This window comes from Rutilus rutilus, assembly GCF_951802725.1.
Source record: "Rutilus rutilus genome assembly, chromosome: 3".
NCBI classification, from domain to species: domain Eukaryota; kingdom Metazoa; phylum Chordata; class Actinopteri; order Cypriniformes; family Leuciscidae; genus Rutilus; species Rutilus rutilus.
This window is the reverse complement of record NC_140211.1, coordinates 11,991,149-12,008,563: the sequence shown is the minus strand read 5'-3', so window position 1 is coordinate 12,008,563 and position 17,415 is coordinate 11,991,149. Positions and strand designations below refer to the sequence as shown.

General features: G+C 35.5%; 2 protein-coding genes across 2 annotated transcripts; one reads left to right on the top strand and one right to left on the bottom strand.

The window, feature by feature from the left end:
• Positions 1–2,886: 2,886 nt before the first annotated feature.
• Positions 2,887–5,089, bottom strand: LOC311287444 (uncharacterized protein; the record flags this gene model as incomplete). Its single annotated transcript, XM_084404313.1, has 4 exons — positions 2,887–3,035; positions 3,135–3,488; positions 3,578–3,825; positions 5,064–5,089. The coding sequence occupies 4 exons, from the start codon at positions 5,087–5,089 to the stop codon at positions 2,887–2,889; spliced, it is 777 nt and encodes a 258-aa protein (XP_084260439.1).
• Positions 5,090–5,121: 32 nt separating this feature from the next.
• Positions 5,122–13,392, top strand: LOC311287443 (uncharacterized protein; the record flags this gene model as incomplete). Its single annotated transcript, XM_084404312.1, has 4 exons — positions 5,122–5,155; positions 12,485–12,841; positions 12,934–12,975; positions 13,118–13,392. 4 exons carry the CDS (start codon positions 5,122–5,124, stop codon positions 13,258–13,260), a joined length of 576 nt encoding a protein of 191 aa, XP_084260438.1. The 3' UTR covers positions 13,261–13,392.
• Positions 13,393–17,415: the final 4,023 nt, after the last annotated feature.

Sequence of the window (17,415 nt, the reverse complement as noted above, 5' to 3'; positions counted from 1 at the left end):
TTTAAAGCACCGTTTTTGAAGACTGCGCATGTGCGCACGTGCTCTACTATGTGTGGCAGGATTAGTTAAGTGAGTGACAGTCCTGACGTCCTATCAGGAAAGAGTACGGGCTATTTAATGCTGGTTGGCTGTACTCTGAGATGCGTCACATCTTGTCCTCCCCCTCCTGCGTCATCCACTAGCGCCTCAGGTATGTGCTGGTAGCGAGTGGTTCAAATCGTGTGTTTAGAACGCTACCAGAGAATGTCTAATAAGGGGAGAACTTCCACTCTCAGTAAACTTCCGGCTTCTGAACTGGTTGCAGTTCCACTCTGATTCCATATGAGGGCGCTCACAGGACGAGTGCAGAATGAATGGAGGTCTATGGCAGTATACCCATCAAAATACACTTTTCTCAGGATATAATTTTTTGTCTAGTAATTTGAATGCTGTATTCAAAAAGAGATGCAAAGAAATTACACATCGCTGGGTGTTAGATTTTTTTAGAGTCACTTATTTGCTTTAAAAAGTCTTTTAAAGTGTCAATGACGTCATACGACCAGATATACTGATTTACGGCAATCCTTCAGTCACTTTGATGCTTTCGTGCTCTGCACTTTCTTTTCTCTCGAGGCATCGACAACACAGCCGACACAGGTAAACACACGTGCTAGAAGAGTTTTTGTTTTGTTTGTTTCTGGTCCCGCTTCGGATGCCGCGATGCCATCAAGCGGTATCTCTAGTCGTAATCAGTCCTTCACTGACCAATCAGTGTTCATTAGCAGAATGCTAGCATGTTATGGGCAACAACAACTCAACCTGTAAGAAATCGAAAGGACATAAGTACTCGTTCATTCAACTTTCGACCTATAACCCATGTTGAATTGCAAAACCTACAATCAAATCTGAGATTTATCAATGGCAATCGGGTGAAAGAGACGAATTTAGCTGTCTAGCCCCATAGACTTCCATTCATTTTGCACTCATGGGCGATCGCCCCCAGTGTAACTCTGGTGGAACTACAACCAGAATTCGGTACAATAGGACTTAATAGGGAGTGGGCAGGCTCTCCGTAGACGGGCTCTGACGCTACTGATATGTGTTATCTCTTTAAATTGTAGCGTTTCATTTAAGCACTTTTTCCGAAGGTGCATTTCATCAGCTCAGAATAGGTGTCTGCCCACCCTTCAGGTATGTAAACTGTCCCTGTATTGAGTGGTGGTTATGATGGCGTGCAGTATACTGAGTCGCTATATCACTGTTAATGCGTTGCTTCCTGTACCCCAGTTAATCGGTGGTTGTGATGATCGTGGTAAACAGTAGCCTGTGGGGATTATATGTGGGGTGGTGTCGTCTTTTGGTAAGTGTCATGTAAGATGTCTGGAAGATTGTAGTGGAAAGAGAGGCACTAACATCTCGCTGCTTCTCTTTAAGGCGTTCGTGAGGCGCGGGTCCTCCCTTTCATCCTCAGGACCATTTTGCTGGTTCCCTGCGCAATCTCCCTCTCGTTCTTCCGTGTTCCTATGAACTTGAGTCCACCCGGATAACTACGGTGCTTGCGCTGCCCTCCGTGTCGCGCTGATCGCGCCGGCGGGAATTCATAAGGGCACGGGATTTGTATCGTCTACTTCCTTTCCATTTTTAGTGTGATAGAAAAGTTATGATCAATAATAATTGACTGTTATTTGTACGAGAACCAGTGTGTGTGTGTGTGTGTGTGTGTGTGTGCTGCACTGGCTCTATCTGTATTTGTACGAGAACCAGTGTGTGTGTGCGCGCGCGCGAGTGTGTGTGTATGTGTGTGTGCTGCTCCAGCTCTATCTGCTGTTATTCTTTTCCATATCTTTAGTTTAGCTGTGTGTATTTTGTTTAGATTTTGTTTCTGTTATTTACTTGTGTGTCGTTGCTGACCTTGATTATTATATTTTCTTTTGGCTATTTATTTTTGGGTGAGAAAGTGACGACAATTTTTTTCATTTTTGGGTGAACTATCCCTTTAAAAGAGGAACTTGCTGAATGCTGAATTTAACACGTGGTCTCTACTGCCACCTGGTGATTGCAGATCATTGGATCTATTCACCTTCCAGTTCACAACAGCAAAAACACACAGAACACAGCAATTCATATGGAAAGTACTTTATTTATGCCTTTATTTATGAATACATTTATATATAAGAACAAAAGTAGCCCAATTGTACAGTGGTGGCATAGACAGAACGCATAGAATGTTTAAATTATTGTAGATGTTAATGTTTATCACATGAACAAAGCAAATAAAAATGTTTTATAGATGCAGCATGTAATTATTGCAATAAGATATTGAGGAAAATATTTACTGTAACTGTTTTTTTAGTCACTACAATATATCAGCCCATTAATAACTATAATTACTGTTCAAAAATAATTTTCAGAATTGCTCAAATGAAATGATGGTTATTACTGAATAATACTAGCTAATATACAGCCGGTTTGTGTTTTTGCCATGGTTTTGCCATGTCAAACCCGAATATCATATCTCTGTTGTTTCTCTTCACTCTTCGAGTGTTTGGTGGTGATGGGTGAAGGCCAAAAGTTCACTTCCTCATACTACACAAAAAAAAGAACATTCCAGACAATATAATTTTAACTTCCACAAAATTATAGTGATAAATCATCATAAATGTATTACAAGTAGTTTTACATCTGGAGAGTTTCATTTGACAAACCTGAATTATTGACACATCATCATCAGTAATCTGGATTTGCTGATATTTGCTGTCTATTGCATTGACATACTCTATAATAAAACACACAATGGTTAGCCCTTACATAAATGATCTAATTCTAATATAGGACATCTGACAATGAAAATGTTATATTAAAAAAAGTATGCAGAATATTTAAACTTCTCAGTAGATCATGGAATTACTACAATGCTGTAACAAACTGTTGATTGTAGAAGCACTTACCTTTCCTCCTCATGCAGCACAGCAGAATATTGATCGTAACGTTTGATGTCAGCAGCACCGTAAGGCCAATTATAAAGATTAATTGTGTGTTCTGGCTCTTGAAGTTGTCTAAATCATGAGGAACAATATTACATATATACTGTATAACACATAATATGCACTATAGGGCTGATATTTTCAATGCAATGTTGAAAAGCTCAAACTTACCAGGATTCAGTTTAGGAACATGTCCAAATAAAGCCTCTCCACATGTGGCCAGAGCACAGTAGTGAAATCCAGCATCTGAGGAACTGAACGTTTTCTTTGGGAGGTTGTACATACAGGTCGGTGAAAGACAGCCAGCTCCAGAGCTCTCTACACACTGATCACTTGTGTTTCCATGAATATAAATGGATCCTGAAGGAGATTCTCCTGATCCATGTCTGAACCAGTAGAGACGATGTTCACCTCCACCACTCATGAACTGGTTTTGGATTGAACACTGTAGAGGCATATTTACCGCCAACTCAACTAGTTCAAACTTGGGCAGCTGTAGATGAGTGAGTTTGCTGGTTTCAGCTCCTAGAATGGATGATGTATTGTATAAATAACTGTTTTATTCCCAATATCATCATTATAAACACTTTAACATGAAGGAGACACTGACTCACCTTTAATAACCAGACGAGTGCCATTTCCAAAGTTAATGATATTAGTGAAAGATGTTGCACAGTAGTATGTGGCTGAATCTGATTGTACGGTGTTCATGATCTTCAGATTAAAAGTGTCAGTCACTCTTGACACTTCAAAATGACTATTGTCAAATTCATTGTGAAATTGGCTTTCTGATGAATGGAGAAGTGAGGAAGCGATGAGACGTGGTTCTTCTCCAGTGACTTGCTTGTACCATATAGCCACACTTATTTGTTTTGTTGAAATGAAGCAGGACAATACCACTGTATCTCCTTCATGAACTAACAAAACTGAATCCAGTTGTATGATGTTTCCATATAGTCCCACCACTATAAAAGAATTAACATTGTGCATCAAACAACTAAAACATAACATTGATATGAGACTAATTAGAAAAAATATAATTATTGAAATATACACTTACACATTTCAGTTAAGTGTAAAACCATCACACACATTTTTATATCCATTTTCTTCTTCAGTCTGGGAACAGAAGCTCAACCAAAGTTATATAATGTTGTAGCCTAAAACATGTGTCTTGAAGTGCTGCACTGTTACATGATTCTGTTCTGTTAGCACTATTACCCGTTTCCTGGACCTGACACGGTTGCAACCGCAGATTAGATTCATGCAGTGCTAAAATACAAACCTGGCCTCATTATTTTAACAGTCGTGTTCTCTCTTTTACAGTGACTGGTTTTATTTAAAGGATGTGATAATTACAGATGTAATTAATGATTCAATGTGAAGTAGTCCTGTGCACATACATTGTCAATATGATTACAGTTGTGGCTATGTTATCTGTTAATCTCAGCTCAGTTTTTTTTTTTTTTTTGAGAGTTTATAAACGGCTCTTTAGTCTATCTTGTGTTAGATGTTATCTGTCTTGATGGCCTCATTTTCTTTACCACAGCCACTGTATTCACCCCTGTTTTCTCACATAGGCTTAGATTTGTGAAGAAAACTATTCAAATTCTTAGAATTTGCATGTTCCAAAATCAGAGTTTATGTTGTTTTGATTGTGAACAAATTTTACAAATCTGTCATTGATGTACGATACCTGCAAACCTATATGAATGTAACTCATCTGTAGGGCCTTTGCACTGAATATGGTCTCTGTTGCCACTTTGTGGTTTTGGGATGTTGGTGCAAGATCTGTTAGTTTAGATAGGCCTATTGATTCTTAAAAACACTGCATTTGGATTCTCAACCTTCGTGTCTCGGAGCAGTTCGTTTTCAAGGTTTTAACAGGAAATGTTGCTTGACTTATTAGCACTTATTAGCAAAATTAGCACTTTCACTTCAAATAATGTCAAAACATGCATCTGTGTTGAGAGAGTAAAGTTTTTGCCTCAGTCATTCCAACGGGACTAATGCTGCCTTCACGTGCTATTAAGATTATCGTAAATACTAGTTTCTTAGTTAAAAAAAAAAATTGGACATGAACACCCTCTCAAGTCGTACTTAGCACTGGGAAGCTCGGGAATCATTTTGTTAGGTGAGTGGGCCATACATTTTTAACATGGCGGAGGGGGAAACAATTGCTTCTGAGACAGGTAGGCCTATGCTTTATTAGTTTCTTCCACAACAGCTACACCGCCTTGTCTTCTCGTTAAATTGGTTCATATTTATATGAATAATAATTTAAAGTGTATTGTACAGCGGAAATAGCACCTGCTTATACATGAGTTATAGAAATCATTCCATACAGTAATCATCTCAAAGTATTGCCAATGGTATTTTAGCCAAACCACATATTACTGCTATTATCTCTCCGCCCAAGTAGCAGTGCTTCGCCTTCTGAGAATATAGTTCCCAGTATGTATACGGTTAGAAGATGGCTGTGTCCCATGTGACCTTGTTATTTGTACACGCCGTGACTATACAAATCACAACATGTAAACGTTATTTTGTCACTTATTGGGAGCAGTATGCTAGCTGGAGCCGTTTACCTCCAGTCTTTGTGCTAAGCTAGGCTAGCGGTGGGTGCGTCAGACAGAGTTACGACACGCACGGAGATGAAAAGGGTATGTATGGACTTATCTAACTCTGGGGGATACGGTGAATAAGCTAAAGTCCCCAAAAGTCGGCGTGTTCCTTTAAATTGTAAAATGTACAGGTTGACTGGAGTTACAGGTTTACAGCTGTTGGATTTAACAGTTTATTTTTATTTTATTTATTTTATTTAGTAAATTACTGTTTTAAATTGTAAAATTTAATATGTTTAAATTTTAACAATATTTTGACAGAGTTATTTTTTTTTTCTGTAAAAGCAGCAGGATATATATATATATTTTTACATTGTATATAAAATAGGAAAATTTGGTAATCAAGTAGAATGGATTTCCTGACAGTAATACGACTCACTGAGTTTCTTGCTTTTGGTGAGGATGTTGACAGCAAGTGACAAGAAGTATCAACAGAGGGCAGTGTGTGATTGTATTTTCCCTAAGTTCTTTATTTGTTGTTGTTTTTTGGACAAAGCCACAACACTATGAATTAAACCATGAAACCAATCTCAGTGTTAAAGTCATATGTAAATGAAAAACATATTAAAAGCACAGACCATTATAGAAAAAATTATAGACAACCAAGTTGTATTATACTCTTGGTCTGTAACATTTTACAGAAATTCACAAAGCTTTCGCCATTTTCTAATACTGTGTTAATGCAGTAAACATTGTATTGTTTGTGATCTCAGACTTTGAAGTGAGTATGTTTCAGATATATTATTGATAGGTTGGTATGTTCTCAACCACACAAGTGTGACTGTGCAACGATGTGGCTCCAGTCAGAGAGCGAGCAATTAGGCGCATCATTTCCTGTAGAACCTGAGACAGGAAGAAGCCACTCAGTGCAAAGTGAGAACTGCTAAGACGATGTTCAGCTAATGGCGCTGTAATAGAGAGCTGCCTCTTTTCATGTGGCGTAGAAGAGGTCAACATGTGAAAGTCTGCAAAAGGTCTTTGTCACATGTCTGCTCATGTGCAGAAACAAAAAACATTTTACACTGCTGGGTGACTTTGCTTTTAAAGATTAAATATTCAGTTTCACAGCTTGTTATGTGGTGAAAATTATAATCTGCTGTGTAAATACCACAAGATCAAATTTGCCTTCCTAAATCACATATTTGTCCTTATTTCAAAGTGCTTTTTCAAGAGACCATTTCAGAATTTAATTCCTAGGATGTACACATACCAATGGTGGTTGTCTTTATTTTCTAAATTTCTCAAACTCTATGAGATGCATTTATCAGCGCAGAATCTTATTTGACTAAACACTAAGGATAAGGTAAGGTAGATCAACTGTAGCTATAGCAGTATTTCTGTTCACAACATACATTCAAATATTGATATGATAAGCAAGATCAGTTGGTTCATTAAATGTATACTCTTTGTTACATCTTCTAAGTAACCCAGTGAAACACATCCATGATTTAACATGCAAATCAACAAATTAATTCAGCAAAAACGTAAGAAGACACGTTTCAATGTGCTTATGCTGCAATAGAGGTTCATGCTATTTATTCATTTACATTTAATAAAATTTTTTATAAAAAACATAAAAAAAAACATAGTCAGCAGTCCACTGGGAAGGTGGTTGTGTTTCTTTATTTAAACAGAAATGTTTGTGAAGGATGTTTTTGTGGTTTTGATTCAGAGAGGGGCTTCAAAACAGAAGTAAGAGGTCAGTCCTGTGGTTGGAAAATGATCAAACCACAATGTGCGCAAGCAATGCATGTACAAAGAGACGTGCCAAAGTGCAAACAAGCATCTCATGATCTAATTTTTCTTCATTTTTTATCTGTCAATTTGTCAATTTTTTTAAATTTATTAAATGCAATATTTGTTTTCATTTTTATTTTAATAATAATTGAAAAATTATTTGAATACGCAATCTAAAATAACTGTTTTTAATAAACTTTTTCTTTTAGGAAAGACACTTTAAACAGCAACTCTGCTCTGACACATACATCTTTAAAAGTGTTAATGTATTTAAAAGTGTTGGTTAGATCAATCAGATTTTTAACACACTGGCGAATGTCAATTCTGGTCCGCTGAAGTTCACATCTACACTTCTCTCTCTGTACTGAGCAGCTTCTCTCTCTCACTCCTCCACAGGAAGTGATGCGGCTAACAATCTGTCTTCTGGTTGGAGCCTCAGTCGCTGTCACACCCTATGCATTGTTTGTGCAAAAGCCGGTGGTTTGGGCTATAACACTGATGTTAAAATAAACCCAAATCAGATATCAGTCTCAAGATGATCAGATAATCTGATGAACTCAGCTGATCAGTTGTTTAATGTGCAGGTAAGGTGTTCATTTGCTGTTTGTTACTGTTGAGGCTCAGTAAACATGCATGTGGCATTGAGACGCATTGGTATGACACACAAGATAAAAGTATCAGTTTGACATCATGACCACATGCTTTCTGAAAATAAATGATTATCACAGTAAAGGGCAAATTCCCCATGTGGTACATAACATTACTAAGATGAATCAAAAAACGGTTTACAACTGCATGCACTGGAAGCTTTCATGAGCTTTGCAGCAAATAAAGTGCAAACTAACCAAATCTGCTGGCTGAAAATGCAAAATGCTTTACATAGTCCACTTTAGACATTCTACTAACTATAAGAAACTTTGCAACTACATGACAAATAACTCTCATTAATTTGCAACTATATGTCAACTAACTCTCATTAGACTCAGAGTATTAGACTATTAGGTTAGTGTTAGCAGATATTAAGCAGACAGATATCAAAATAAAGTGTTAGCAGATATTAGGCAGACGGATATCAAAATAAAGTGTTAGCAGATATTAGGCAGACAGTTTAGTAATAATCTAATGACTGCTGTTGACATGTAGGTGCAAAGTTACAGTCAGGAGAATGTCTGGTGGGGAGCATAAACAAAGTGTTAGTTCCCTTTCAGTCGAGAACGTCAGACATAGTCGAGGTCGACTGAATGGGACTACGTCCTCCATTCCTCCTTCAGGGAACGGTGGGTTGCATACGCAACCAGGACGTTTCAGACAGTTTACTAATACTCTAATCAATGACTGTTAGTTGACGTAGTTATTTACAGTTATTGCAAAGTTTTTTATGTCTAAAGCGGACTATCGAAAAAAAAGTTACTATTAACATTTGTTTATTGAGTGTTTATCTTGCTTTGTGGTGCATTGTGACGTCTGATGTCAATAAGTCAGTCAAACACATGACTAAATCCCATGATTACCATTATGAGGCTCATCTTTGGTGATAAAGTTGTGCAACTAAAAATATGAATGTACAAAGAGTTAATACAATTTCAAAGTAGCATATTTTTATACTGCCATCAATTTTAACTGGGCTGAATCGTACAACTGCTATGGTGAAAACAATACGAAAATCATACTCATTCTGTCCTCATCACCGCTATAAGAGAAAACCTGGAATTGAGGACAACTAAAAACTGGACAACTCTTCTTCCCAGCCAAGCCCCATCTTTCTTCTCAGACTCGTTCTACTTTAGTTGGGTCACACAGTCAAGGCAAGCAAAAAAATAATAAATAAATCACTGAGCAGATTATTTGGCCTTGTCTTTGTTGCATAATAAAAAACAGACCTTTAACTCTTTCCAGCACCTGGTTTAGGCCTTAGTTCATTTTACAACTAGATTAACTGCAAGTTGTATCTAATCATATAACATCCATCAAAGTTTAAATACACACACCTTTTATTTGGTCACTTTGATAAAAAAAAAGTAAGTAAATAATGTGAAAGGAACCAATATAATGTGTCTCTGTCCATGGTGCTGAAATCCAGCTTATGAAGAGGTGTGTTGAAACAGTTAAACCTGTTAAAGCTTTGTATCCTGATGTCTTGCATTAGAGTAGATTAATTAATTTTTTCCTGATTTGTGATTGATGTGAAAGCCAGTTTAAATATAAATAGCGTCTGTGATAGTGTGAAATTATTTAACTACACACTAGGCCTTTAATTTAACACAGCCCGCCTAAAACCCGAGGTCAAACATCAGAGTTGCAGTTTAGTCAGTCGCTATTACAATGGAAACTTTCAGCCGCTGAGGTGTGAGCACTTTCTTTCCACTCTCGATCTTACTAGGTGACTGCGAGTTATTGAGTTATTTTTGTGGCCTGGGCTCATAGTCCAAAACCACAAGTGTATAAAGTGTCATGCTACTGCTTCTACCCACATCAGAGAAGAGAAGAAGAAAAGAAAAAAAACTTTTAAAAAGCCTTTTGCTAATTCTTTTAAATGATACCTTTTGTACGATTTCCATATTATTCGAGAGGCTACTGGGATTTGTTTACATTTATTTTTACATTTATTTTATATTTATGTCACACTTTAAAATGTACAAAATATAGAAAATGAAAAAGAGTGATCATTTTAAAATATTATAATATAAATATCACGCATATGAATTTTTTACCTAAAATATTTATATTAGTAAAACATTATTCAATTCTAAAATTAGTGCAAGTCAATGAATTCAGAACCGGCTGATTTTGTGTGTTTGTATTTATATTTTTATAAAAGTAGGTGGAACTGCACTTCTTGAAATACGCCACACTAATATAGTCAAAATATAATGAAGAAGCAAAATTTGTAAGGGATATTTTAAACAAACAAACAAATAAATAAATGTGTCACAAATCGGTTATTATGGTTTATATGTAATAAAGTCATACATCTCAGTATTGTGTGTGGAAACAACACACACACACACACACACACGCACACGCACAAACACACACACACACACACACACACACACACACACACACACACACACACACACCTTACATTTCTGCTCATTAAAATAGCATAGTGTACTGTAAGCATGCATGGCACACTGAAGCTAAACAACCAATCATAACTATAGTGTAGACACAACCACATGTAACAGTTATTGCTAATGTATTGGTAAATAATAAAATGTATCAACTATTGGCACCGTTAAACTGCAGTAAAGCTCATTCAGTGTGTGTTGGTCTGCTGAAGTTCACGTCTAGGGCTCGTTCTACACTGAACTGCTACTTCCTGTCACTCCCTACAGGAAATGATTCTTTGTTTCAAACTCTGACACCTCATTTGATGAGAGGCTGCTTATGTTTAAACACGGCCATGTGGTCTGTGGTGTGGTTGGTCTACAATCACTGTGCTTACATATTTTTTAAAAAAGATAGAAAATTTCAATTAAATAAAAAATAGGATGATTAGCTACATTCAATTTCATAATGCTCTAAAAATATGTTTTCCCAGACTTTATTTATTGTGCAAAAATGTGTTATTTAGCTAGTAGCCCACATATATATATATATATATATATATATATATATATATATATATTACTTACATGCATTGCATTCCTCATTATGGATTTCTTAATTTGTGTCGAATAAACATTATAAAACATGAAAAAAACAAAACAAATTTTTTGCCAATTTACTTTTTATAGGCCTACAGGCTGGCCAACTCAGACGGCATTTCACACGTTCACTATAATCAATACTATGACAGAAATGTCTCCACCTAATGGCTGAGCTTTATTTTAATTGTTTTGAGAATGTTGTAAGATTTAGCAATGTAACAGAGGCATTGAAATCTGCCATTAAGCTTATATATATTTGGATTTAGACACTGACACCATACATCATTTAGCCTTCAGTTCAATTTGATGGTGCCGAATGCAAGATTTTAAATAACTAATTTTATTGGCGTATTTTATTGTTATCTTTATTTTACATGTAAATAAATTTAAGGTCTAGCTACATGGATCTACTCAGAAGTGCTGTGATACTGATTTTTTTCTCTTTCTGCACAAAGAAAACAAGATCTAGAGAATCTAAAAAACTAGAGAATTCAAGAGAAGTGAGTTGAATTATAATTTTTATTATTTCATAACATTGCAACACGAGTTTTAGAAAACCCTCAAGCCCTCTTTCAAAGTTGTAATATACAGTGCAAATTAAAGTCTGCTTTAATACAGACTGGAGCAAGTACAGAGTAAAAGCCACTCCCCCTTCAAATAAATAAAGCTCAATTCAATTCTCCTCAGTTGAGTCGATTGGACTGGAACGTAAAGATGAATTTGTTTGCAACACATCCTCTGATGCTCTTTTTAATAGGTAAATATACCTGATGTTTGCTATAGAATTTGGAAAATGAAACTGATTATTTGCCATGAATTTAATAAATAATAATTATCAATGTGTAATATACAATACCTCACAAAAACGTAAGTATATATGTTCTATAAAATCTGTTTATATCATATAATTTGCCAATACTTTTTCATTTATCTTTCATTAAATAGGATTTAACAAACTGATTTTGAAAACACAGGGCAAAGATATTTTCAAGAAGTATAGAGAAACATCACATAGTGTTGAGTTTACTTCAGGGTTTAGGACTACTAGATTCAGAACAATCTTGTCATTAGTAATTTATATTTATATATTTCCTTTGCAGTTTTTAAGGGAGAGTTTGTCCAATTAAAATTAAATTTCTGTCATAATTGAATCACCCTCATGTTGTTTCAAACCTGAATGTCTGACGTTCTTCGTGGAACTCAAAAGAAGATATTTTGAGGAATGTCTCTGTGTATTTTATTTATTATTAATTTGACAATTTTAAAAGCCCTAAACAATGTTTTTTGGACACCAATAGTCTTCATAATATCTTCCTTTGAGTTCCGCAGAAGAAAGTCATATTGTATCATTGAAAGTACTTTGTAACATTTGTAATGACTTATAATGTAATTTCAGACATGACGCAACAATGTTTTAGATGCAATTTAAATGCAAAACGCAGCTTATATTTCAATCCGAATCAATTTCTTCTACTTTTCTTCTTATGACATTATTGATTGTTTTCAGGAATCATCTTCGTAAAAGGAACATCTTTAACTTCGGTGAAAACGGTGAACAGTGGATCTACTGTCTCTCTTCTGTGTTCAAACATCTTGACAGACCCCAGTTACATCGCCTGGTTCAAGCAGATTAATGGATCTCTACCACTTTGCATTGTTACTCAATATGTGAGCAAAACACAAGCGGACTCCATATATTTTAATGGCTTTAAGAAGGATCATATGGAGATGTCAGTGAACAAAACATTTTCTTCCCTGAAGATTGTCAATGTTGACGTCTCTGACTCTGGAATGTTTTACTGTGGAAGTTTTTTGACGAACTACATGAAGTTTCACAACAAAACACAGTTAGTGGTAGTAAATGGTAACATTTATTTATTCCAAAATTATTAATATTCAGTATCATTTCTATTGAGTTACTAATAATTATTGTGTATTGTGTTTTTATCTTCAAAGAGAGTAATCCGTTTAAAGAGGATATTGCAAATGTGGATTGTGGTATGTGTCTTACAGTTAAAAGAGAAACTAAATTTGACACACATGCAACTTTTCTTTATTTCTAGCTTACATAATCTTGTTCTCTCTGTCTTTCCTCCTCTCTCTCTCTCTTTTTATTTATTTATTTGAATGGTTTTAACAGGGGCGGCAGAAGAAACTTCAAGATCCTGCCATGTCTATTATACACTCACACTGATCTTGAGCGGCTTGGTTTTGCTTCCCACTGTTTTTGCGATTGTAGTCTTAATCAGGTTGAAAAAAAGAAACAAACAGAAAGGCATGTGAATTTTTTTTTTAAACACACTAAAATACACAAATAACAATTAGATTTAAGGGAACCTCAGGTGAATAGGGTAAAAAATTACCTAATAGATATCACCATACTTCCTCAGTTGATTGATTACATTAAGAATTGCAAAAAAAAAAAAAAAAAGTGTAATACAGGTTTTCTGAAATTATGTTTAAATATGCAAATGAGGTGTTATCTAATGAAATATGCACTAATTTGCATACATTTATAGAACATAAATCTGAACATTGGATAAAGTCAAGTTCAATATTCTTGTGTCATTTGTTGATAATTTGGAGTCAAAGGTATACACTTAAAAGTGTATCTTGGATGTTTTCTTTCTACCAGTTCGAAAAACACTATGAAAAGCCAAAAAGTGCAAAAGCTCAAAATTGACAGCCGTTTTTTTTTTTTTTTTTTTTTTTTTTTTTTAACAGAGTTTTTGCCAGTAAAAGTGCTTTAAGGTGGTTAATGGTTTTCTTGTTTTACTTAGATGCACAGTCTCAGGGTCACAATGAAGAGATGAACAATCAGTTGCAAAAGGTATTTCAAACTCAAATTATTATTATTGAGAAAAATATATATATGTTTGCATTTTTCTATTGTTTTTGTTTGTTTGTTCCCCAGGATCAATATCCAGACTTGAACTATGCACCTGTCAGTTTTGCCAAGAAGAACAACAACAGGAGACCAGTAAGATATACGAGGGATGTGGAGACACACGTTGTTTATTTTGCTGCCAGTGCCACAAGATGATGCACATGTCAGATTATTATTTGTGGAGCACTAAACCCTGTATGAATACATCATGTTGTGAATGTGTGCTCCACTGTTTTCTGCAAATATGCCAAATTTATTTATTTATTTTCCTAAAATAATCAACATGCACAGGTGTGTTTTGTCAACCCCGTTACAAACTTAAAATTTTAGTTTTTGAAGTGACACAGAGAATAAATCTGGTATATTCTGAAAGATACACCCCTTTTTACATTTGGTGTGTTTATAAATTAAAATAATAAGGAGGTTTATTTTTTACATGGATGAATATGCTCAAATGCAATTAATGTCACTGTATCTTAGTTTTTATGGAAAAATCATGACAAAAAGTAATATGTTTATAATCATATCCTAAATACTTGAGGGGGATATTGTTGTATTTTACTTAACATATTAAAAGAGGTTATTTATATTTGGCTTTTATTTCTATTTATTATATATAGAGTTTTCTAAGAGTAAAGGGGTTGACAATAGAATATCTGTTCAGGAGACATGTTTGTTTTTAGACTGTTCGTAAGTGGATTTGGCATATAAAATTATGGAAATGAATGATGACACTGAAGACATACATGTAAAACTGTTATTAAAATTATGAAAGAATTTAAAACTAAACTCATTTGCATCAACGTGAAATTATGCTATCTGATGCATCCTCTAAAATACAGTCAGTTTTAAATCAAATCATCTCACAGAAATGTCTGATGAAAAACAGAGAGCAGCCTCCCCATTAACGAACTGAGCTGCAAATAAAATACAAATGCATATTAAATTTGAAGATTTTCAAAACCTAACGAAATTATATTGGGTCAATACACATTTGTGTTCAATAACCTATATGAAATTACTCAAGCCACACTTATAGTTGCATTGATTTCAGGTGTGACACTCTAGCACTTGCAACACAATGTCTCTACCACTAGAGATAACTAGGGATTTTAAAAGATAATGAGGGATTCTTACACACGTCTATCTTCAGAAAGGCAACAGATCGTAATACCTTATTGCATGCAAATAGTTTTCATCCGCCATGGCTTATTGATAACATACCCTTTAGACAGATCCAGAGACTAAGGCATATATGTGACTCAGATCAGGATTTCCAAAATCAATCAATGGATATGCAGCAGCGTTTTCGACAAAGAGGATATCGAACACAAACTCTTGTTCAAGCTCATAATAGAGCACAATCACTTGAAAGGAAGAGCCTGTTTAAGTCTAGACCCAAAAGAGTGTCAACTCAGAAACCCTACTTTGTCACTCATTATAGTAAGGAGGCTGTCCAGATTATACACATTATTAAGAAAAACTGGAACATTATTGAATCTGATCCGACTTTACAGGAAATATTCACGGAACCCCCTGGGATCAGCTTTAAGAGGGCCCTACAATTAAAGACAAGTTAGTAAGAAGTTACCTCCCTGCTCCTAAACGTGAAACTTGGCTTCGTCAACCTAAGGGAAACTTTCCTTGTGGGAATTGTAATTATTGTGAGAATATGTCTAAAACTGCTACATGTATGGATGCTTTCAGTAATAAGACTTACACTATTAACAGTTTTATAAATTGCAATAATACTACCCATGATATCTATCGATTAGAATGTACTTGTGGCTGTTTTTACGTAGGCCTCACTAAAAGGAGATTGAGAGACAGGGTAGCTGAGCATAGGTATGCCATCCGGACTGGAAATATGAATTATCTAATGGCCAAATATTATATAGACGCAAAACATGGGAGGGATTCGACCTTACGAGTAGTGGGCATTGAGGCTATTCGTCTTGATGCCAGGGGTGGGGATATAATCAAACGCCTTAAACAGAGGGAGACATATTGGATCATCCAGGTCTCAATGAAGATTTTCACCTTTCACCCTTTTTATAGTTTTTATAATTGTGTTCTCTATAGGGACAGTATATTGCTCTCTCTAATGACTACTGGTTTTTGAATGTAATAGACCCAATTGCCATTTTTTGTACACACTTAATGTTGTTTTAGAACCATCTTGACTATGAATTAAGAATAATGATGTGTAACTGGTTTATTGACTTTTGATGCATATTGTGTGAAGTACACTGGATGTCTGCAGTAGTGTTACTCTTGTTCTTCCACTTGGAGATGTCTCATTGGGTCTTGTTTGGTGTAACCTCTGGTGTTAGACATGATCTGAACTATTGCCTCTAGTGGTAAAGAAATTGTTGCAAGTGCTAGAGTGTCACACCTGAAATCAATGCAACTATAAGTGTGGCTTGAGTCTGTTTGTTTGTTACCAACACCCTGATGAAGGCCAGTGGGCCGATACGCGTTGGTGTTTTAATGCTTTAGCCCTTCAAATAATAAAGGCTTTTTAACTTTTTGCATCCTACTGAGTGCGTGGACCTGGATTTTGTTCCAAATTCCTTTTTATTAATCATTATGTATTGAATAAATAATTCTGGTTTTGGACACACAATAAATATTGGGATATTGCAGGGGAAGGGTTAATAGTAACAGGGTTGACGGTAACGGGGTTGACGAAATATGTTTTTAGCAGCCATTACTAGCCATGTGGTTCACACCATGACACCACATGGTGTGCATTCTAGAAAGGCTAAAATGCTTGTTTATATGTACATTTTAATGTATTATTTTTTTCTTTTTACTTTTTATATGGTGGACTGTCCATTTGATGGCAAGTCTTCAGACTGCTTCCTCTTTTATGCACAGCAGTTCAAAGAACAAAGACTGACACTCTGATGTTTCACTGCAGGCTGTTTTAAGAGACGGGGCAGAACCAATTTCCTTTAATAGAGTCTCTTTACATACACTTGTACCTGTATGGCGATGACATTGATAAATTACACAAGAAACACAGCCCTAAATAATGTTACATAAGCTGCCAATTAAACCCATTTAGAGTGTTCTACTATTTCTAAATGCCCAGTAATCTCAAAATAGGCAAGTATCGGCTAATTAAAAGGCCTTGCTGATAAATTGGTGTATCGCTATATGTGCTACAGTTCTGATATGCTGATCTGCATGTACAAAGATACACTCAAATGCCTCTATTTCTAATAGTCCAGCATTTCTCTAAAATGCTATGGGACTCTTTGCTCAAGGGCACTCAGTTTTGCAGATAGATTGTTTTGAACCCCAGCTCACATGCTTTCAGGTGTATGTAAATGAAGAACAAACTTCTCAATTATTGATGTATTACGTTATTAAGCCTATCTATAAATTAAATTACCTTTTGCCAGTCTATAACTTGGCCAGTTACATTATGTATCTGAAGGCTTGGCTCAAGCTCTAAGGTGTAAAGTGAACCTAAGGACTCTAGGCTGAACAGTTATGAGGAAAGGTTGCCTGTGTGTGCAAAACCCTCCTGTATAGCTGAGCCT